The sequence below is a fragment of the Dama dama genome, chromosome 8 (assembly GCF_033118175.1).
Source record: "Dama dama isolate Ldn47 chromosome 8, ASM3311817v1, whole genome shotgun sequence".
NCBI classification, from domain to species: Eukaryota; Metazoa; Chordata; class Mammalia; order Artiodactyla; family Cervidae; genus Dama; species Dama dama.
Window position 1 is genome coordinate 16,501,874 of NC_083688.1, and position 22,129 is coordinate 16,524,002.

Consider the following 22,129-nt stretch of genomic DNA (forward strand, 5'->3'; position numbering starts at 1 on the left):
GATCTCAGCACTGCTGATCCTCCCAGTGCTGGAGAACCAAGAGCCAAATGACAACTTCCTAACGCTTTTGTTCTTTGGAAAACTTTAACTCTCTAAAAGGAAACAGAGAAACAATGGCAGGAAGTTGTGAAATCCTCTCTGGCAGGACTGCTGTGAAAAGGACAAACCTGCTATTTCATGTAGTAACACTCCACCTGCTGGGAATCCAGGATGATGCCATGAGTACTTAGCAAAGGCAAGAAGCACGTCACACACCCTTTCCAACAGAGTAACTTCAGCCGTTTTCATAATCATGTTGTGTCAGAGACAAAACTCCTACAGAGAACCCCACTTGTGGCCACCATGTTCATTAAATTTTTCTCATCTTTCTGAAAAATGAAGGGGTGTGGTAAAATGACTCATCATGGAAAAACCATCAGTTTATGCTAAAAATTTAAGACTGGAATTCCTACTTTGAATGTGAAAAATGGAAACGCTTCATAAGAACGGACACTCCACATGCTGCTGAGATAAGACCCTGTTAGACTAGACTAGTTCAAGGTAAAAGTGAAAGACACGGAAATAACTCTCTCCCTACTCGTGCTGCACTGCGCCGTCTAACTGCTGCTGCCGTGACATTTTTCTGGCACCTGAGTGGATTCTCCCTGTCTTAGTCATCTGACATATAAGACAAGGCTAACAGTACCAGCCACTCTGAGAAGTGGGCCTCAAGGAATGCAGAGAAAATGGACTGTGAAGCACTTCATAAGTATTTAGACTTTCAAGGCCCTCTTTTGCCAAGTCTGTGGAATTCTCTCCATTTCATTACTTAAAACTCAAGTCGGCGAAGTTGTTATTTAAAAATGGTTAATCTAGATGATTTACCTTTGTTGCTTTGTCCATTCTCCTTCTGGGATGAGAAGAAGTTCAGGAAAACAGGCATTCAGGAGACAGTACTCAGGGTATCCCTCTCATCATGCTGGGCGATCTGGGAAACAGCCCCGGTGCGGTGAAAAAGAAATCTCAGGACAGGGAACTGGAACCCGATGAACAGCGAAGACAGTTAACCAACCATCTTAGGACAGGTAACCCGAACCCCATGAACAGCTGAGATAGTTAACCACTCAGGACAGGTAACTGGAACCCGATGAACAGTGAACACAGCTAACAGACTTCTCAATCCTGGGGTGACTACCCTTAAGGAAATCCTCCTCTCCATCTCAGGAACCAGTCTGTGCATCCAGCAGCCCCCTAACTGGCCTCCTTACCAAAACATTGGACTAAAACTGCAAATCTGTGTTCATACCCTTTACCTCTGTACCTTCAGTACTAAAGCAACTAGCCTAAGGAAATTGAGATTTTGATGAAAAGAACATGGCACAGTGACCGTGACCACAGACGCTAGTGCTGGGTGGCCTGGGTTTGAACCTCAGCTTCCACACATCTGGCCCCATGACTGAAGGCCAAGGTGTTTAGCTAGTTTATTTGGGTTTCCTTACTTTTTCTGGTAACAGCTTTGTTGAGATGTAATTCACATATTATAGAATTCACCCATTTAAAGTGTTCATTTCCATGGTTTTCAATATATTCACGGAGTTGTCCAACCATCACCGCAATCAGGAGTGGAATATTTTCACCACCCAAGAAAGAGACCCTGTGCCATCAGCAGTCCCTACCCCCTCTCACCACCCTCCCCCGCCCTAGGCAGCCACTTACCCACTTTCTGCAGATCTGTCTTTTCTAGCCCCTTCACACAAATGGAATCATACAATACGCAGCCTTCTATGTCTGGCTTCTTTCATTTTAGCATCATGTTTTCAAGGTTCATCCATGTAGTAGTACAGATCAGTAACTCACTCACTTGTATTGCCATGTAATATTCCACTGTGTGCACTTGGTCATCCATGCATCAGACAATGGACATCTGGGCTGCCTGCACTTTTTGCCCATTTTGGATAAGGCCGCTGTGAACATTCATGTACAAGCTGCTGTGTAGATGGACACTTTTGTTTCTCTTGAGGATACAGCTAGGAGTGGAATTGCTGGGACATAGGTAATTTCTATGTTTAAACCTTGAGACCACCTATTTTTGAAGAATAATTTAATGCTATGAGGAAACATTCTCTTCATTTTAGAAAAATATTTAAAAATATGCATGCAAAAAAAAATAAAAAATAAAAATATACATGCATAGAGATGTCTATCCTTGCTTATTGTAAACATTACATACTTTGAAGTGTATGTGTGCAAACAAATGCATTTCTGTGCTTTCTAAACTTTCTATAAGGAATAGGATCAATTTTATACTCAGGAATAAAAAGAGAGTGATTTAAAAAAAATGTAAACATGAGCATGTTTTTCTCCTCAATTCTTAGGGGACCTCACACTAAGCTCCATGACCCAGCCCTGCCTGGACTCTGACTCTCTCCATCTCAATCCTTCTGCCCCAGCAACACTGACTCCTTCAGTGTCCCAAACACTCTGGCTCAGCACTTGGGCACAAGCTGTTCCCTCTACCTGGAACTCCTATCCCTCATTCTGTCTGCCTCGCAGACACCCATTTTCATATTCAAAACTCCAGCTAAGACAATGATCTTGGCTTTTTCTTTTATTCCTAATTCCTAGCACACTATTCAACCTAATATACATGTTGAACTGAACTCCAAATATCTCCATGTAAGAAAGAAAAGAGAGGAATAATGTTTAAAGTTACCTGCAGGACTTCAGTGTATTTGCTTCGAAGCAAATATTGAATGGGATAAAAGGTGACAAGTGTTTGCAAACTATAATACAACAGCTAAATAACACAACTGCTTACTATGTGTTGGATAGTTTTAAGCAGGTTTTTCATGTATTAACTCAATCCTCATACTATTCCTCTGAAGTGGGTGCTATTAATATACCAGTATCATTATGTAAAAATTTTCTTTTAGAATCTTAACATAATGGTTGGTACCTGTTACCTTTAAGGAGAAAGGCTTTTTATTTTTAATTTTTTAAATTATTTATTTGGCTGCACAGGATCTTTAGTTGTGGCAGGTGAACTCTTAGTTGCAGGATGTGGGATCTAGCTCCCTGACCAGGGATTAAACCGAGGCTCCCTGCATTGGGAGAACAGAATCCCAGCTACTGTACTACCAGGGAAGTCCTGAGAAATACTTTTTTAAAGTGTATTTAAAAAGCCATAAACCAAGTTAGAGAAGTTCTAATTTCACTGAAAACTGTCCTTTTATACAAAACTCTAAGAGGGAAAGGAACTGGGTATGCAAACATGTGGGCAGAGGGAAGAACTTGAAGAAAACCTTAAAGGATATAAAAGTGGAAAGGGGAGGTGTACTAAGCCCATCTGGGGGTAGTCTCAGGGTGAGGTGAGGAGCTGAGTACAGGCAAGAGGGAACCACTGAATGTTCAGGAAGCAGAAGTAGGAGAAACGTGTTATGAAATCCCAGGGATTTCTATTCAGAGTCCAATTAGGAAATCAGAGTCCAGCGCTTTGGAGTCAGAATGGAAGCAGAAGGCATTACCCAGCAGAGCGGCCTAAATTTTTTATTACGGTAAACAAAACAAGCACCAACTTTACAATCAAAATGCTAACTCTTGTCATGAAATAACTTTTGCTACATGCTTGTTCAGAATAAAAGGAGACGAGCATCCTTAGGGACCAACCAGCTCTGGGAAGGGAGCCTCCATGGGCAGGCAATGGCCTTGCTCCTCCCTGGACAGCCTCCGCTTACAGCTCGTCCTGGGCCTCTGTCTGGTCAGTGTCCCCCTTCTACTCCCAAAAGTGCCTCTGTTTACAATGGATTGTGGTGATGGCTGCACAGCTCTGGGCATTTGCTAAAAATCATTCAATAACATAACTTACTGTGGGCATATTTTATGGTATGTAAATTACACCTCAACAAAGTTGTTTCTTAAAAGTCCTGATTGGAAGGACAAGTTATATATGAGTTGATCCATACGTCATGACCTCAAGGCATTAAGTGACTGACCTTCAGTAAAGGGACAATTCCAAAGAGTTCTTTTCCAAGGAGACAGGCATTATTTTTTTCCTACTCAAGACAGCTTCTTGGCACATGACATGAAAATAAGAACCTCGCCAAGTCTCAGAGACCCAATGCCATAGAAGTCAACTCTTTACAGGTCTTGGCACACGCTCCTGTTAGTGCTTCATTCACTCGAGTATAGAAGCAGCACAACCACAACCATCCCTATTTGCGGCCATCTAAGCCATTCTTGGGAGAAGGCAGTGGTACCCCACTCCAGGACTCTTGCCTGGAAAATCCCATGGACGGAGGAGCCTGGTGGGCTGCGGTCCATGGGGTCACTAAGAGTCAGACACGACTGAGTGACTTCACTTTCGCTTTTCACTTTCACGCATTGGAGAAGGAAATGGCAACCCACTCCAGTGTTCTTGCCTGGAGAATCCCAGGGACGGCGGAGCCTGGTGGGCCGCCGTCTATGGGTCGCACAGAGTCGGACACGACTGAAGTGACTTAGCAGCAGCAGCAGCAGCAAGCCATTCTTGGGCTTCCCAGGTGGCACTAATGATAAAGAACCCACCTGCCAATGCAGGAGATGTAAGAGGGTTTGATCCTGGCTTGGGAAGATCCCCTGGAGGAGGAAATGGCAACCCGCTACAGGATTCTTGCCTGGAGAATCCCCATGTACAGAGGAGCCCGGCAGGCTATAGTCCACGGGGTCACAAAGAGTTGGACACAACAGAAATGACTTAGCACACACACACACACAGAAGCAACTATTAATTCCATAGGTGGTCTCCATTTGCTTTAAAAGGATACATACAATGTTAAAAGCTTTGGCGTGTTACTGGCTTTGAACATTAAAGCCAGAAACTTTTCCAATTTCAACTTTAATTCTGGAGTCCAAGAATCCTAAAGGAAAAAAGAACAAGGAAAAATAAGAAAAGTACCAGGTCACTAAACGTCAACAAACATTGTCAAGTTGTGGCCTTCAGGATGAAATAGCTCTGCCACAGTTACTGAAATCAGAAGCAAGATGTCTTGTCAGTGGTGTGATGTTGTAAAAAACAGGTTTTAGGACATTTGACCAATTCACTTATAGAATATTCAAGAGCCCATGGCAGGAGGAAAGCACTTTCATAATCAGGGAAAAAATAACCCTGAACATGATTTGAGTATTTCAAGGATGCCAAGTAACCTTATTAGACTGAATACCAAAAATAATTCAGTATGGTTTAGGCATATGTGGCACTGGCAGGCATATACAATTATCGCTAAGTTACAGAAAGTCTCCGGAAGAAAAGGACTCATTACCATAAACCTCACTCAGACAAGAAAAACCAGAAAGAAGCGGTCGTCTGCCTCAAATACTCCATCGTGTCCAGCATTCTGATATGTGTCTAGTTTGATTTCTTCCTTAAGAATAAATTATTTATCTCAAATAATGTTCACTGAGAAGGAAAAAATGACTTATGTAGTGAAAGAATAAGTGTCACAAGCAACGACCTTTCTCGGGACAATTTTCCTGAAGGTTCTTAGACAAGAGTATCTACCACTAAACCGGGAGGTCCCACTAAAAGAAGTTCTGCCGCTAAAAATTCATGTCAACTTAGCTCTGAGATCCTGTTCCATCTCCCTCCGACCTGCCCATCCTCCCCACTTCTCCCTCCAGCTCTCATCACCCACACCCCCAACCCAGCTCCAATGGTCTTTCCAGTGCATTCTCTGACACTTAAAAAAAATACTGCTAAATGAGCAGAAAAGTCTGATATCTTAAAAAAGATTTTGTAATTCCCTGCCACAGCACAATGACTCTATTTCTAATGTGTCTGTTGTGGGTTGAACTGTGTCCCCTAAAGAGACATGTTGAAGCCTTAATCTCCTCGGAATGTGAGGTCAGGGGAGTGGGGACACTGCAGAAGAAATTAGCTCAGAGGAGGCTGAATGAGAATAAGCTCTTAATCCAATATGACTGGTGTCCTTATAAGAAGGAGGACAGTTAGGCACAGACACGGAAAGAAGACAGCCATGCAAAGACAGAGAGGAGATTTAGAATCATGCAGCCACAAACCAAGGGATACCTGAGGCTACTGGAAGCTGGAAAAGGTAAGGAAGGATCTTCCCCTAGAAGTTTTGTAGGGAGCACAATCCTTCGACACCCTGATTTCACACTTCTGGCCTCGTAAACTGTGAGACAAACAATTTCTGTTGTTTTAAACCACCCAGCGTGCAGTCCTTGGATATAGCAACTGCAGGAAACTCATATGGTGTGCTCCAGCTTGAGGCTCTCTGTGCTCAACCATATAGAAATGAATCTCAGGAAAAGACTGCTAGGTTGGCCAACATAAACCAAGACATCTTAAAAAAAAAAAGCAAAATATAATATGTGGGTATCCCTAAGACACACTAGACACACTAGAGTGAAATGATACAATCAGAAAGAAAAAGACAGGTGACCTGCAAAGGAACAGCAATCAGACTGATGGCCAACTCCAAAACTGCAATAGTGGGAGCCAGGAGACAAAATAAAAAACCTTCAGTGTCCTGAAAGAAAGTAACTGTCAGGACCTCCCTGAGGTCCAGTGGTTAAGACCCTGAGCTCCATTGCAAGGGGCATGGGTTCAGCCACTGGTCGAGGAATTAAGATCCTGCATGCCACACGGAAAAAAAGAGCTATAAACCTAGTATTTTAACCCTGCCTGAGAAGGCAGTACAGATGCTTTCAGACAACAAGAACTGAAAGAAGGGATCCTCAACGAAAGGAGATTCTAAAGGAACATCTTTCAAGTAGGGGTGAACACGATCCTGGATGGAAGGGCCTCAACACAAGATGGAATAGTAAACAAAAATACTGGTGAATCTAAGGGTAAATCGATACATATGCTGACTGCATAAAATTTTTTAAAAGTTCAGATTTTGTGGGGCTAAAGTATATACTAAAATATTTGACAACTACAGACCGTAAGTTAAATGAGGTCCTTGTAATGGTCAGGAAGAGAGTAAAGATACTAACTTTAGATTTTATTATGTACACTGAAGTACCTGTGATGACCACTGAAAGAATATATTTAGAGAGTAGTAAAAGGAGAAGGCAATGGCACCCCACTCCAGTACTCTTGCCTGGAAAATCCCATGGACGGAGGAGCCTGGTAGGCTGCAGTCCATGGGGTCACTAAGAGTCTGACACGACTGAGCGACTTCATTTTCACTTTTCACTTTCACGCATTGGAGAAGGAAATGGCAACCCACTCCAGTGTTCTTGCCTGGAGAATCCCAGGGATGGGGGAGTCTGGTGGGCTGCTGTCTGTGGGGTCGCACAGAGTCGGACACGACTGAAACGACTTAGCAGCAGCAGCAAAAGGAGAAAAAGGGAGAATAAAATGACTCTGTGAATACTGATGATCTCTACCCTCCTGAACTCTGAAGAACAACTTGAACTCAGTCTTGGAACATCAGACCTGCCGAGGACTCAGTGGGAACCTTTCCCTGACTCTCCCAGCTCCACCTCACCTTGACCTAAGCTGCAGCCACACCACCACGTCATAACTCTCATAAACAGAACCTTGACTGTGAGAAAATCTAACCTTCCATTGCAAGGTTCATCACCTTTGTAACTGTTCCATATTTTTAACCTTTTAGGAGAAGACAGTAAAACTAAATTGGGACTGACCAGAAAAACAAGCACAGAATTCAACTGTGCCACTATATAACAATCTGGCTTTGATAGAATGAGCCAACCACCTGACCTTCAATTTAGCAGCTGCTATTCAGGAGTAACGAAATTGGTTTTACTGAATTCAGTAAACAGAGAAAAAGAGTAGAAACTGAAATGTACTGAATTTGGAAGAATTGCATCCATTGTTCAGTTGTTGGGGAGCAAGTGCCATACAAATTTTTGAAAACAGTGTGAGATCTTTAGAAAAACTATCTAGTCATATCAAAATATTTGTTTCTAAATACATTTCAATAAACCTCTCAGTGGGATGTATTAATTTTAGTAAGTCAACAAAAATTACCTTAATAGGTAAATTTTATTTATAAATACTATGCTAAAATGTCAAGTAAGATGAAATATAACAATTAGAAGAGCTATAGACAAATAATGTAGTACAATCAAATATACACCGAGTAAGTGAGAATTTTAACACAAATCAAAATATACATGACCAGTGATTGTGTAAAGTAGCCTGGATTTTTTTCTGGCTACTAGTTTTCATTATAATTGAATAGGTTATCGTTTCAATACTGCAAAAGTTTACACAGAATGACTGAAGAGGTTAGTATATTTTACAATATTTTGTCAGTCTGAGTTAACAAGTCTTGGTGCAACAACAACAACAAAATCACATTTATAGCAGAAGAAAAGTTTGTTAAAGCAAATTACCTATACATTCTTTTAAAACACAACATATGCAAATTTTAGTTTTTTTTTTACAGCATCCTTCAGAAATCACCAGTGTATAAAAGGTGGAATTGCTATGCTGCCCAGGATCCAAGAACTGGAGACAGTCACTTACCTGGAAGAGCTCTTTAAATGAGGGGTGCACCATGGGGTTGGGAACAAAAGGCAGGGCGTAGAAAGGGAGGAACTCCGTGGTCTGGCTCAGGGCCGCCCCTTTGGTCTCCAGGTAGGTTTTGAAATAAGAAATCCTTTCATCCAGGTCCTCTTTGTCCTTCAAGGAAGAGAGGATGTCTGAGATCTCCTGCTTGACGCTGGCTCACCGGTTCACCCGTCCTCCCTCCAAGGCTCCCTCGGTTCCAGCCTCGTCACTGGCATCCTCCTCGCCTGGCCCAGCCCGTGAGCTGTCTCCAGTCATCTGAACATCACCCCCTATTTCACCCCTTCATGAAACTGCCAGGAATATCAGAGAACTAGATGTATAATATATATAGTCCAAGCGCTGCCTTTTCACTTCATCATTACCATTTTCTGATATCCTTAAATTTATCAACATCTTTCTTAATGGCATGACAAAAGCTCATCTTGTGGGTCTATCATAATTTATTTAATCAATCTCCTATTACTAGATATGTACATTGTTTTCATAGTACAGATAGCAGAAAAAATATTTGTCTGCATTCCTGTGGTTTTCTTAGGAGAGGTTTTTTAAGGGTGAATAGTCTTTTTTTTTAAAATATGGAACTAGTCACAAATTTGCATGTCATCCTTGCACAGGGGCCATGCTAATCTTCACTGTGTCGTTCTATTTTTTTTTTTTAAGAGTATATGTGCTGCCAAAGCAAGCACTTAAGGGTGAACAGTTTTTTGAAACAGCAGTTTCCATATCATTATTCCCTTCTTTTATTAAGCTAACCAGGAGGTGACCTTGCCAGCTTCACTACTTCGGGGTGTAACCCCAGGCAAGTCGGGTCCACCCCCGCCAGTTTTCCACCTCCCCCTGGGCCTCAATGAGAAGGTCTTCCCTGGTCTCACCTGTTAGGTCCCTCACAGCCTCATACACAGGCCAGTTCTTCTCATCAATGTATCTCCCTTCACCTATACCATGAAGCCCACTGGACTTAAAAAATTTATTGATTTTTTTTTTTATCTTATAGCAAAACAGAAAAAATTAGTAAAAACAGATACAAGGGAAATGAAAATCTCCCACAATGGCACCCAGCTGAGAACCATCTTTAGGAACAGCCTTCCAAGAACAGCTACTACAATGTGCTATATAGCTGCTCCGTCCACTCTGACCCCTCCTGTGGCCACTGACATGTTAATAAGGTAACACAGGTCCTCGGGGCAGTAGCCAATACAGGGAGAAGTCGTGAAACAAAGGCGGATGGTCTGATGTCAGCCTGGCCAGCCCCCCTCTGTCATTCCCTCCGCACCCCACGGTTCACCCGCAGAGCAGCCTGTGTCTGCTCCCCTCTCTCCTTCACACCTCCAGGAAGACTGCAGAAGCTCAATTCAACCCATCACTCAAACTTTCACAAATGGGCATACCATTTTCCCACTGTTTAAGCTTAAATTCATCTTCTGGTTAAAAATGTGGTCTAAAGATGTTTTCTTTTAGACATACCCATCTTGAGATAGTCAAGGAAATGATGACATAGCTTTCATCACAGAAATGATTAATTTTCCATAAATATTAGAAAAGAAACTGCTGGGAATGAGACAGAAAAAGCATTCATCAGGACATATGAGGCCTACTCCTGAGAAGCAATATGATAAAAGGGGTGAATAACTAACTTAATCCTCATTTGCAAAAGGTAATGGCTAACATTCTTCTTTAACATACCCCGTGGACCAACCCCCCAACACAACGTGAACCTACAGGTCTGCCTGCGGAGTGCTTCAGAAGATAGATGGCAAAGTGGATATGAAGGTAGAACTCCAGCTTCTGGGCCAGAGAGTCACCATCCCGGATGGGCCTGGGGATGTGCTCTTCCCACAGCCTGAAGAACACCTTCTGGTCTCCACTGTCAAACGCAGCAAGGAGATCCCTCTGTGGAGAAGACGTCAGAGTGAAGCCCGGTTGGTCACAAGGGACGCCGCGTCTCCCAACACCCCTGATTCTCACACCCTCCCGGTGCCTTGCTGTTGTTCAGTCACTCATTCATGTCCAGCTCTCTGTGACCCTGTGAACTGCAGCATGCCAGGCTTCCCCGGCCTTCACTATCTCCCGGAGCTTGCTCAAACTCAGGACCATTGAGTCAATGATGCCATCCAACCATCTAGTCCTAGACACCCATATACTCCATCATTTCAGTGTGAGCAAAACCAAGTCTCCTTTTCAGAGGTAAAGGTTAGGAAAAGAGGGATCCAGAGGGCTTCAGACTGCCTTGGCTGAGATTCCTGCAGATTGCCCCTGGTTTTCTACTGCTCGGCAATATCAAATCTGAGCATGTTGAAGAACAGAGGGTGTCCCAGGTAGCTTAGTTGGGTTAAGAATCCTCCTGCAATGCAGGAGACCCTGGTTCGACTCCCGAGTCAGAATGATCTGCTGGAGAAGGGAAAGGCTACCCACTCCAGTATTCTTCGGCTTCCCTGGTGGCTCAGCTGGTAAAAGAATCCACCTGCAATGTGGGAGACCTGGGTTCGATCCCTGGATTGGGAAGATCCTCTGGAGAAGGGAAAGGCTACCCACTCCAGTATTCTGGCCTGGAGAATTCCATGGGCTGTATAGTCCATGCGGTCACAAAGAGTCAGACACGACTAAGCAGCTTTCACTGAAGAACAGACACAATGGTGAAGGTCTCTGAAATGGAAGGAATCTGTCACCAGCACGAGAATACACTGCGGTCGCCCCTTGGACTTGGTGACCCACCGCCTAAGACTGATGAGAATGGCTTGGACCCAGAGCCCAGCCAGACCTCAGCAGAGCGACCTCATACCTACAGAGAGTCGCTGACACCATAGCTGCCAAGACGTGGCATACAGCCAAGAGTTCAGCCACGCGAAGCAGTCAGTCCCAGGCCTGGGAGGTAAGACTGACCGTCATCATGAGCCTGCTGTTGCCAGAAGCGTGTCTGGTGGAGAGGGCAGCGCGGTAAGTGACCACAGAGCCCAGCTCCCCAGACAGTGACTGCCTCCAGGTCCAGGAAAAGGACGCCTGAGCTGGAGACAGAAGGAGGAGCACAGGCCCGGCTCCAGGCCAGCCTCGGGGTTGTACCAGCCTGACAACGTGGGGCAGAGCCCATGGCCCGACTCACCACGCGGAGGTTGAGACAAAGAACTCTGGAGAAAGGAGGTGGCAGTCAGACATCACCTGTCTCACAGGAGGAGTGATAACTGACCTACCACCAACACCTGCTGTGTGACTTTACGGATTTAGGCAAGGTGGTTCAGTGGTAAAAGAATCTGCTTGCCAATGCAGGAGATGCAAGAGATGCCAGTTCAATCCCTGGATCGGGAAGATCCCCTGGAGGAGGAAATGGCAACCCACTCCAGTATTCTTGCCTGGGAAATCCCATGGACAGAAGATCCTGGCAGGTTTCAGTCCATGGGGCCGCAAAGAGTGGGACAGGACTTAGCACACATGCTTGCTTTCAGGATCAAGAGAGTTTCCTGCAGTGTTTTCCTTTTTGTATCAAATGCCCACAATACGCAGACCTCCATTTTGGGCTCAACTGCAGAAACTTTTTTCAGAGTTTTCTGATTTTTTTTTCAGATTTTTCTGTAGACTCTCCAGTTCCCCCATCCTTCACCACCATTACTTAACACAATTACCGGGGCACTGTTCTTTTATGCTTTGAAAAGTTTTACATTTTTTTCTATAAATTTGTTTTAAGGTAACATATTCTATTTGAGACAGTAAAGCGTCTGCCTACAATGTGGGAGACGTGCGTTCGATCCCTGGGTCGGGAAGATCCTCTGGAGAAGGGAATGGCAACCCACTCCAGTACTCTTGCCTGGAGAATCCCATGGACGGAGGAGCCTGGTGGGCTACAGTCTATGGGGTCACAAAGAGTCGGACGCGACAGAGCAACTTCACTTTCACTTTCATTCTATTTGTTTATAATCAAGCTTTTTAGCATAAGATAGAAACCTACAGAGAACAGGGTTGCCGTGTTTGGTTCTCCTTAAGTCAGAAACATTCCCTGATAAGGAGTCTTCCGACGTGAACACTACAAAAATGTTCTCTGTGTCACGTGACCGAGAACAACGGTCTCTGAATATTACCTCACTTGGGAAGAGATTGGCATACACTGGAAAGAAACTCAGAAGTTTTCAAAATAAGCCCCACAGTGAAATTCTACCTCTTCAAAACCAGCCTCTTTGGGGGGACCTGGTCAGAGGATCCCATGTTCTTGTCACTTCTTAATACGACGGTGAGAGGGTCGTGCTGCTGGGGCCTGGCCCTGCCCTAGGCTCACGTCCGCTAAGCTCTGAGCAAACCCTGCGGACCACCCAGGGGAGGACCCTCCCGCGAGGTCCAGGGACTGTGTACAGACTCTCGAGTGTATCTGAAAGCCTGGAGTCAAGTGTTTTCTTTTTTTTCAAGTGTTTTCTTAACATGGTTTGGCAAAGTGTGCCTACGCTTCACACGGCCCATCTACAGTTTTTTCTAGACTCTGCATTTGTAGACATGGGACCACACACCTTTGCTGTGCCATGATACTCCAAGTTTATGAAACATATTCGGAACCTGGAAACGGTCCCTGCGTAGGGCATCCAAAGCTGGTGTTCCGTGACAACCTGGAGGGATGGGGTGCGGAGGGAGGTGGGAGGAGGGTTTAGGATGGAGGGGACGCATGTATGCCTATTGCCGACTCATAATGATGTATGGCAAAAACCATCACAATATTGTAAAGTCATTATCCTCCAAGAAAAATAAAAATAAATTAATTAATTTTAAAAAGTGATCCCTGAATTTAAAATAATATCTACACATAAAACAATCCGACTCAATGGACATGAATTTGAGCACACTCCAGGAGATAGTGGAGGACAGAGGAGGCTGGTGTACTGCAGTCCATGGAGTCAGACACAGCTTAGTGACAACAAATAGAACAATCCAGTGTGATAACTCACAGGGGTCACAAAATATTAACTTCTCGAATGTAAAGTGTGATCGCAGCCAGAATTACCAAGATCGGAAAATTTACACACCACCAACAATCACCCATACACACAGGTTCTTACAGAACTGTAATTAAGGAAATTTTGTCTATTGAGGGCCACTGGTGCTTAGCAAGTATCGCTAAGCCACCGCTCCAGGTATTTTTGTTTGGGAAATCTGTACAGGCGGGACACAGCTGTTTACTGAATGGGCAGAAAAGACAGGCTTCTCAGAAGCAGAAAGTTTCAAGACCTTTCAAGTTAAGTAGCCTCTGTTTGCATGTCTAATGATGACCAGATTCTCGTTTTCTGTTCTGAAGTTTGCACTGGGGTTGGGAGGAAGCCTCAGGCTGCCCGGTGCAGCCTGAGAGAGGAGCCTGTGTCTGAAGTGCTGCGGGCTCGGCACCCAGATGCCCAAGGCCTGGAGGGGTGCTGGGCATGGGCACAGCCCCACTCCAACTCCCCGGCCACTTCAACGGTGTCCCTGCTCAGTGGTACCCCAAGCCAGGTCATGGGGCAGTCAGGCTGTGGCCTGACCTTCAGCAACTCGGTGGGACTCTCAAACCAAGTCTCCGATTTTTCTTGGAAGTATGTATACTGAAACAAATTTATTAAAATAATCAAATCATGTTTTATGGGTTACCATTAGAAATTCTGATCTGTTTAACACTGACTTAGCCTCACTCCATGTAGTGTTTAGGAAAATGAACAAGAGAGTTAGAATAAAATTTGTTAATTCCAAAAAATAAAAATATTATCAGGCAAAGCCGAAATAAGCTGCCTCAGGAAAGGGTATGTTCTCTTGTCACGGGTCGTACTCGAGGTGAGCCAATCCCTTACCTAGAATGTTTTGAACTGGACACAGAATCAAATGACTGGAATGAGGACTTTTTGTTTTTGGCAGCACACGTGGAATCTTAGCTCCCTGACCAAGGATCGAACCCGTGCTCCTTGTATTGGGAGCACAGAGTTTTAAGCACTGGACCACCAGGGAAGTCCTTGAAATGAGGACTTTCAAGGTCCTTTCTGATTCTGAGAGTTGAGGACCATGTGATATCTGCCCTCTGCAGCCCACCGCCAGGGGCTCCCAGCCACCCAGGCCTGCCTTTGACAGGATGCTGCCCTGTATATGGCTCTTGCCCTCTTCGACCTCCCCAAACTAGATGGCAAGCACCCTGAGGGCTGATATTTTGTTTTATTTTGTTCACCATAGTGTCCCCAGTACTTAGATTTAATAACCTAAACTTCCTCAGGGTGGGGATCACATTTGACTCTCTTTCTAAGCATTGCATGGTTTCTTCTTCTTCCTACCAAGAAATATGTATGGAAAAACCTTGTGTTGCCATTTATTTTCATGGTCAGTCAAGGAAGGATGTGAAATCTCTCCAGAGATTTGAAGATGATATCACTCATTTATCCATAAATATCAGCACAGTCTAACGAGCCGCTCTGCCCAGGTCCCCAGAAATGATTCCAACATTCTCTAATGGTGACATATTTTAGAAGTTGGGAGCATCTTGATTATATATGAAAATCAAAAAAGTAAAATGTTACCTGGAATTTCAATGATTTGGGGTCCCTTAAAGAGCCACATGTAGATTTAGACAATGGTTTTCCTTTTATTTTACATTCTCTCAAAAATGTTTTCAAGGTGTCTTCAAATTCAGCAAAATCTAAATACTGTAAAAAAAAAAAAAAAGAGCGTAAGTGAGCATACATTTATCAACAAAGTGACTGTCTTTGATGTAATTGTATCAGCTCAATATTATCACAAATATATAATGGGATTAATTAATTGTCATCTTTGGAGAAGTAATGTGGGATCAGAAATTTACTTATTGATATACATACTAAAGGCCTAGAAAGACAGTATTATAGAAAATGTTCATTTCAGTTCAGTTCAGTCACTCAATTGTGTCCGACTCTTTGCGACCCCATGGACTACAGCAGGCCAGGCCTCCCTGTCCATCAGCAACTCCCAGAGCTTGCTCAAACCCATGTCCATTGAGTCGGTGATGCCATCCAACCATCTCATCCTCTGTCGTCCCCTTCTCCTCCTGCATTCAATTTTCCCAGCATCAGGGTCATTAACCAATGAGTCAGTTCTTCACATCAGGTGGTCAAAGTATTGGAGCTTCAGCTTCAGCACCAGTCCCTCCAATGAATATTCAGGACTGGTTTCCTCAAGATTGACTGGCTTGATCTCCTTGCAGTCTAAGGGACTCTCAAAAGTCTTCTCCAACAACACAGTTCAGAAGCATCAATTCTTTGGTGCTCAGCTTTCTTTACGGTCCAACTCTCACATCCATACATGACTACTGGAAAAACCACTGCTTTGACTAGACAAACCTTTGTTGGTAAAGTAATGTCTCTGCTTTTTAATATGCTGTCTAGGTTTGACATAGTTTTTCTTACAAGGAGCAAGAGTCTTTTACTTTCATGGCTGCAGGCACCATCTGCAGTGATCTTGGAGCCCAAGAAAATGAAGTCTCACTGTTTCCATTGTTTCCCCATCTATTTGCCATGAAGTGATGGGACCAGATGCCATGATCTTAGTTTTTTGAACCAGTTTTTTCACTCTCCTCTTTCACTTCTATCAAGAGGCTCTTCAATTCATCTTCGCTTTCCACCATAAGTGTGGTGTCATCTGCATATCTGAGGTTATTGATATTTCTCCCAGCAATCTTGATCCCAGCTTGCTCTTCATCCAGCCTGGCATTTCTCATGATGTACTCTGCATATAAGTTAAATAAGCAGGATGACAATATATAGCCTTGGCATACTCCTTTCCCAATTTGGAACCAGTCCATTGTTCCATGTCTGGTTCTAATTGTTGCTTCTTGACCTGCATACAGATTTCTCAAGAGGCAGGTAAGGTGGTCTGGTATTCCCATCTCTTTCAGAATTTTCCAGTTTGTTGTGATCCACACAGGCAAAGGCTTTAGTGTAGTCAGTGAAGCAGAAGTAAATGTTCTGGAATTCTCCTGTTTTTTCTATGATACAATGGATGTTGGCAATTTGATCTCTGGTTCCTCTGCCTTTTCTAAATCCAGCTTCAACATCTGGAAGTTCTTGATTCACGTATTGTTGAAGACTAGCTTGAAGGATTTTGAGCATTACTTTGCTAGCATGTGAGATGAGTGCAACTGTGTGGAACATTCTTTGGCATTGCCTTTCTTTGGGATTGAAATGAAAACTGACCTTTTCCAGTCCTGTGGCCACTGCTGAGTTTTCCAAATTTGCTGGCATATTGAGTGTAGCACTTTAACAGCATCATCTTTTAGGATGTGGAATAGCTCAACTGGAATTTCATCATTTCCACTAGCTTTGTTCGTAGTGATGCTTCCTAAAGCCCACTTGACTTCACACTCCAGGATGTCTGGCTCTAGGTGAGTGTTCACGCCATCGTAGTTATCTGAGTCATGAAGATTTTTTTTGTATAATTCTTCTGTGTATTCTTGTCACCTCTTCTTAATATCTCCTGCTTCTGTTAGTTCCATACTATTTCTGTCCTTTATTGTGCCCATCTATGCATGAAATGTTCCCTTGGTATCTCTAATTTTCTTAACGAGATCTCCGGTCTTTCCCATTCTATTGTTTTCCTCTATTTCTTTGCATTGATCACTTAGGGAAGGCTTTCTTATCTTTCCTTGCTATTCTTTGAAACTCTGCATTCAGATGGGTATATCTTTCCTTTTCTCCTTTGCCTTTTACTTCTCTTCTTTTCTCAGCTATTTGTAAAGCCTTCTCAGACAACCATTTTGCCTTTTTGCATTTCTTCTTCTTGGGGATGGTTTTGATTACCACCTCCTGTAGAATGTCACAAACCTCCATCCATGGTTCTTCAGGCACTCTGTCTGTTAGATCTAATCCCTTGAATCTATTTGTTGTTTCCACTGTATAATCATAAGGAATTTGATTTAGGTCATACCTGAATGGTATAGTGGTTTTTCCTACTTTCTTCAATTTAAGTCTGAATTTTGCAATAAGGAGTTCATGATCTGAGCCACGGTCAGCCCCTGGTCTTGTTTTTGCTGACTGTATAAAGGTTTTGTTTTGTTTCAGCCCTTCAGATGGCTCTGGTGGGTAAGGAGTTTGATTCTAAATGTGATTTTGCCCCTCCTACCATCTTGTTAGGGCTTCTCCTTTGTCCTTGGACGTTGGGTATCTTTTTTTGGTGGGATCCAACATTCTCCTGTTGATGGCTGTTCAGTGGTTAGTTTCTCACAGGAGAAGATGAGCATATATCCTTCTATTCCCCCATCTTGTGATCAGAGAAGAAAATGTTCATTTACATAAAATAGATGTGCTTTTAGAAAGAAAATGTGAGTTGTATGATTCATTATAATTATTAATAGAAAATAAAATGAAAAAAAGAAAAAAGAAAAGAATATGTGCAGCAGCCTGAAAAAAGCAAAAGTGATTGGCAGAAGGCTTGATGGCTTTGGGTCTAGTAGGTCACTGGGAATTTGTTACCTGCAACAGGGATTAGAAATAATGCCTGTCCCTAAGAAGAAAGGTAAATCATTAAATCTGGGCAACACCATCTGTGATCTTCAAGTAAGGCACTAAGGATCACCCTTCATCTTTAAACGTCATGGACAGAAGAGCCTGGTAGGCTACAGTCCATGGGATGGCAAAGAGTCAGACAGGACTGAGTGCACACGCACACACACACACACGCACGTGCACGCGCACACACATGCACACACACACAGCTTTATGTTGGTGACACAGACTGCTTCTACTGCTGCTCCCCACTTCTCTGCCCGTCTCCTCAGTTTGTGTCAGTCACACCTTTCTGTTTCCACCTCCTCTAACTGTGGCTATTTTCCCAGGCCCTGTCCACCACCCTCTGCTGTGACGCCTTTGAAAGTTTATTCATGATCACACCAAATTTCAAAGCTGCATCCCTAGGGTGGATGCCTCATTCCTGCTCCACAGCCATGTCTCTCATGTGGGACTAAATGCCTAATGGACACTTCAGTCACACACCAAAATGGCTGCAACCATTTCTTTAGCATCAACTCTATGCCAGACCCCTGATAAAAGTAGCTATTGTTGTTTAGGTGCTAAATGGTGTCTGATTCTTTGTTACTTCATGGACTGTAGCCCACCAGGCTCCTCTGTCCATGGGATTTCCCAGGCAAGAATACTGGAGTAGGCTGTCATTTCCTTTTCGAGGGGGCCTTCCAGACCCAGGGATCGAACCCACATCTCCTGCTTGGCAAGCAGAATCTTGACTGCAGAGTCACCTGGGAAGCAGGCTAAAAGCTGTAGAGAATACCAAAAAGCATAAGGCTTAGGCCTATCCTTCAAAAACTTTCAATGTAGGGCACATAAATGTCCATCAATAGGCAACAAGTTAACTAGATAATGACATTGCCACTCAATGAAATATTCTACAGCATTCAGAAGTATGAGGCAGATCACAGGAAGATGTTTATCCTGTATGACTGTTGGCGGATAAAAGGCAAGCTACAGGGAGGGAAATTTAAGAGGGAGGGGACACCTATGGTTAATTCACATTGATGCATGACAGAAATCAAACCAATATTGTAAAGCAATTATTAATCAATTAAAAATAAATAAATTTTTAAAAAAGGCAACCTACAGAACAATGTGTATGGTATCATTACATTTTGTAAAAGAAACTAGAGTCACGCAAATATATTTTGAATACTCAAAAGAAAAAGTCTGGAAACATAATGTACTAAACCATTAACAGTGGTCACTACAGGAGCAGAGCAAGAGAATTCACTGTTTACACTTCTATGCTGTTTGAATCTTTTACCACGAGCATGTGTTGCTTTTATAACTGTCTTTGAAGGAATTCTAAAAAGCAACTTTAAGATTTCAGCTGATTATGAACACACTGATAATTATAAAATGGAAAACAGACAGCTGTAATATAATGATATAAACATTACAAGGCATTATAGAATTTGTTGCACTGTAAAATACAAGCTTCACAAGTTTTCAAGATCTCTTTCTCTGTGACCTGTGTTTTGTGAAACATACCTCTTTCACCAGTCCAAGTAATTCTGATTCATGAGCCAGAATGTCTACCATATTGAACAGATACCGTTAATTCTCACAGCAAAAATCTCTGCAAGGCAAAAACATAAAACAAAGGCTTTCATTTCAATCATCTGTGAATTAACAAAAGAGAGCTGTAGGGGACTTCCCTGGTGGTACAATGGATAAGAATCCACCTGCCAATACAGGGGACATGGGTTCCATCTCTAGTCTGGGAAGATTCCACATGGCCCATGGAACAACTAAGCCCATGAGCCACAACTGCTGAAGCCCATGCACCCTGGACTCCAGAGGCCACATCTACTAAGCCTTACAACTAACTACTAAGAGTGCAGCAACTGCTGAGGCCCACGTGCCCAGAGACTGTGCAACAAGAGAAGTCGCCATAATGAGAGGCCTGAGCTCCACAACAAAGAGTAGCCCCTGCTTACCTCGACCAGAGAAAAGCCTGCACGGCAATGAGGACCCAGCAGAACCAAAAATACATGAGTAAGTAATAATTCTTTTTTTAAAAAAGGCAGCTGTAGTGAGCAGAATAATGGCCCCCAAAGTTGCCTGTAAGAACAGGTAAGTATGTGAGGTTGCTTAGAAGGCGGGAATCAAGCTTCTTCCTATCTCAGGGCCTTTGTGCATATTGTTCTCTCTGCCTGCAACACTTTCCCCCTCTCTTTCTTCACCTGGCTGACTCCCGTGCTTAATAAACATCACTTCGTCAGAGAAGTTCTTCATGACCATCATCTGAATAAGATTCTGTTGTGATCATCTCTCAGTGAACATGAGCCATCGCTGGGTGTTCTATTACTCTGACATTCTTAAAAAGTACAGAATTTTCTGTACACCTTTATATCATAATAGGCTCACTTACTGAGGACTTATCATACGCCAGGCAATGTGCAAAATGCTTCACATTTAATCTTCACAATAAACCTGAATGATGAATATGATTTATATTCTCCTTTTACAGATGAGGCAACTGAGGCCCAGGGAGTTTGAGGTGTTCCCTAGAATTCAACTAATAAGTGATAAAGTGGACATTTAAATCCACACTGATATTAACCGCTACACAGTATTACCCCAAAGTCTGGACCATCTGAATTAGAATCCCCTGGGATGCCTGTGCAAACGAAAATTCCTAGCATCACTGTGATCTTACGGAACATAATGTCCAGAAACTGCTTTAAACAATCTCTCCCGATGACTTTTATGCACGTTCCAAGTTTGAGAACCACAGCTGTACTTTACGCAAAAACTAGAGAAAATTTCTTCAGTCACTTTTGAGGGTTGCAGTGGCAGCTTCACAATTTCTATATGATAAGGATTGAGGGCAACGAACTAGTTGAAAAAAGGTAAGACTATGGGATTTGTCTGGAGGAGGAATTTGCATAGCAAGCATCCTGTTTTTGCTTAGATTGGAACAAATCTGGACTTAACCTAGGTGCCTCGGGAGAGGGGTTAGCTGATGGATAATGGAAGGGATGGATCTAAAAGCCCCAGGCCAACTTCTCGTGCCGCCACTACCCAACTGGACGACCTGGGGCCCCCTTTTGTCCGGCTCACTAGAGCAAAGATCGGGGACTACTTGTGGCAAGCGGCTGGTCCTCGGGATGTCCAGGCAGCCGCCTCAGGCCCGCGCTAGAGAAAAAGTCCAGGACAGCAAGCGAAAAGTCAGGGCATCCGGCTGCGGCTGCTGAGTTGGCGCATCGGGGTCTTCCTCTGGGGTCTTCCTCAGCAGAGCCGCGGCCCTCGGGCCCATCACTACCCCTCCCACCCCGGGGACAGCGGGCTCCGAGATCGCCCGGCCGTGTAGGGGCGGGGAGGACGCACTTACCTGCTCCTCCGCAGCGGACGCACGCGCCTACCTGGCCCGGCCTCCACGTCTCCAGCTGTCGCCCCGGCAACCACCGCCGCCAGTCTGGCACCACGTGCAGCAGAGCAGCCAATCACGGGACGCAACCTGTGCGGAGCATCCTGGGAGGAAAGGCGGAGCCTGGGAGGCTACGCTCCGAAGCTTACAGGCGTCGGAAGTGAAGTTGGGATTCGCGGAGCGGTGACGGCTGCGGATGTCGCGCTGCAGAGCCAAGTAACCCGTTCTCCTTTCCACAACTTCCCATTTGTTCGTTTCCACAAATATTGTGCCTGGCTCTGCGGATAAGCCCAATCAGGCTGGAAAGTAAACTGGCAAGAGATTGCAGTGTGGTGTGAGTGGAAATAGATAGGCGTCGTTATTCCCATTTCAGAGGAGCCGCCTTCAGTTCAGTCAGTTCAGTTCAGTTCAGTTCAGTTGTTCTGTCGTGTCCGACTCTGCGACCCCATGGACTGCAGCACGCCAGGCCTCCCTGTCCATCGCCAACTCCGGGAGTTTACCCAAACTCGTGTCCATTGAGTCGGTGATGCCATCCAACCATCTCATCTTCTGTGGTCCTATTCTCCTCCTGCCTTCAATCTTTCCCAGCATCGGGGTCTGTTCAAATAAGCCAGTTCTTTGTATCAGGTGCCCAAAGTATTGGAGTTTCAGCTTTAGCATCAGTTCCTCCGGTGAATATTCAGGACTGATTTCCTTTAGGATGGACTGGTTGGATCTCCTTGCAGTCCAAGGGACTCTCAAGAGTCTTCCCCAACA

General features: G+C 44.0%; 1 protein-coding gene and 1 non-coding gene across 2 annotated transcripts in view; both read right to left on the reverse strand.

Moving 5' to 3' along the window:
* The window catches only part of ARMC9 (armadillo repeat containing 9), a 172,496-nt gene extending 151,084 nt beyond the window's left edge, over window positions 1-21,412 (reverse strand). The window contains exons 1-7 of the mRNA XM_061148523.1: window positions 21,338-21,412; window positions 19,492-19,579; window positions 15,025-15,150; window positions 10,244-10,414; window positions 8,480-8,635; window positions 4,782-4,874; window positions 865-889 (exon numbers count right to left, since the gene is read on the reverse strand). Of these exons, the coding sequence (XP_061004506.1) occupies window positions 865-889; window positions 4,782-4,874; window positions 8,480-8,635; window positions 10,244-10,414; window positions 15,025-15,150; window positions 19,492-19,542 (622 nt within the window). The 5' untranslated portion in view covers window positions 19,543-19,579; window positions 21,338-21,412. The remainder of the gene's footprint in view (window positions 1-864; window positions 890-4,781; window positions 4,875-8,479; window positions 8,636-10,243; window positions 10,415-15,024; window positions 15,151-19,491; window positions 19,580-21,337) is intronic.
* Window positions 9,094-9,197, reverse strand: LOC133061128 (U6 spliceosomal RNA). The gene has a single exon (XR_009693956.1). It is a non-coding gene; the product is annotated as a U6 spliceosomal RNA (small nuclear RNA).
* Window positions 21,413-22,129: the final 717 nt, after the last annotated feature.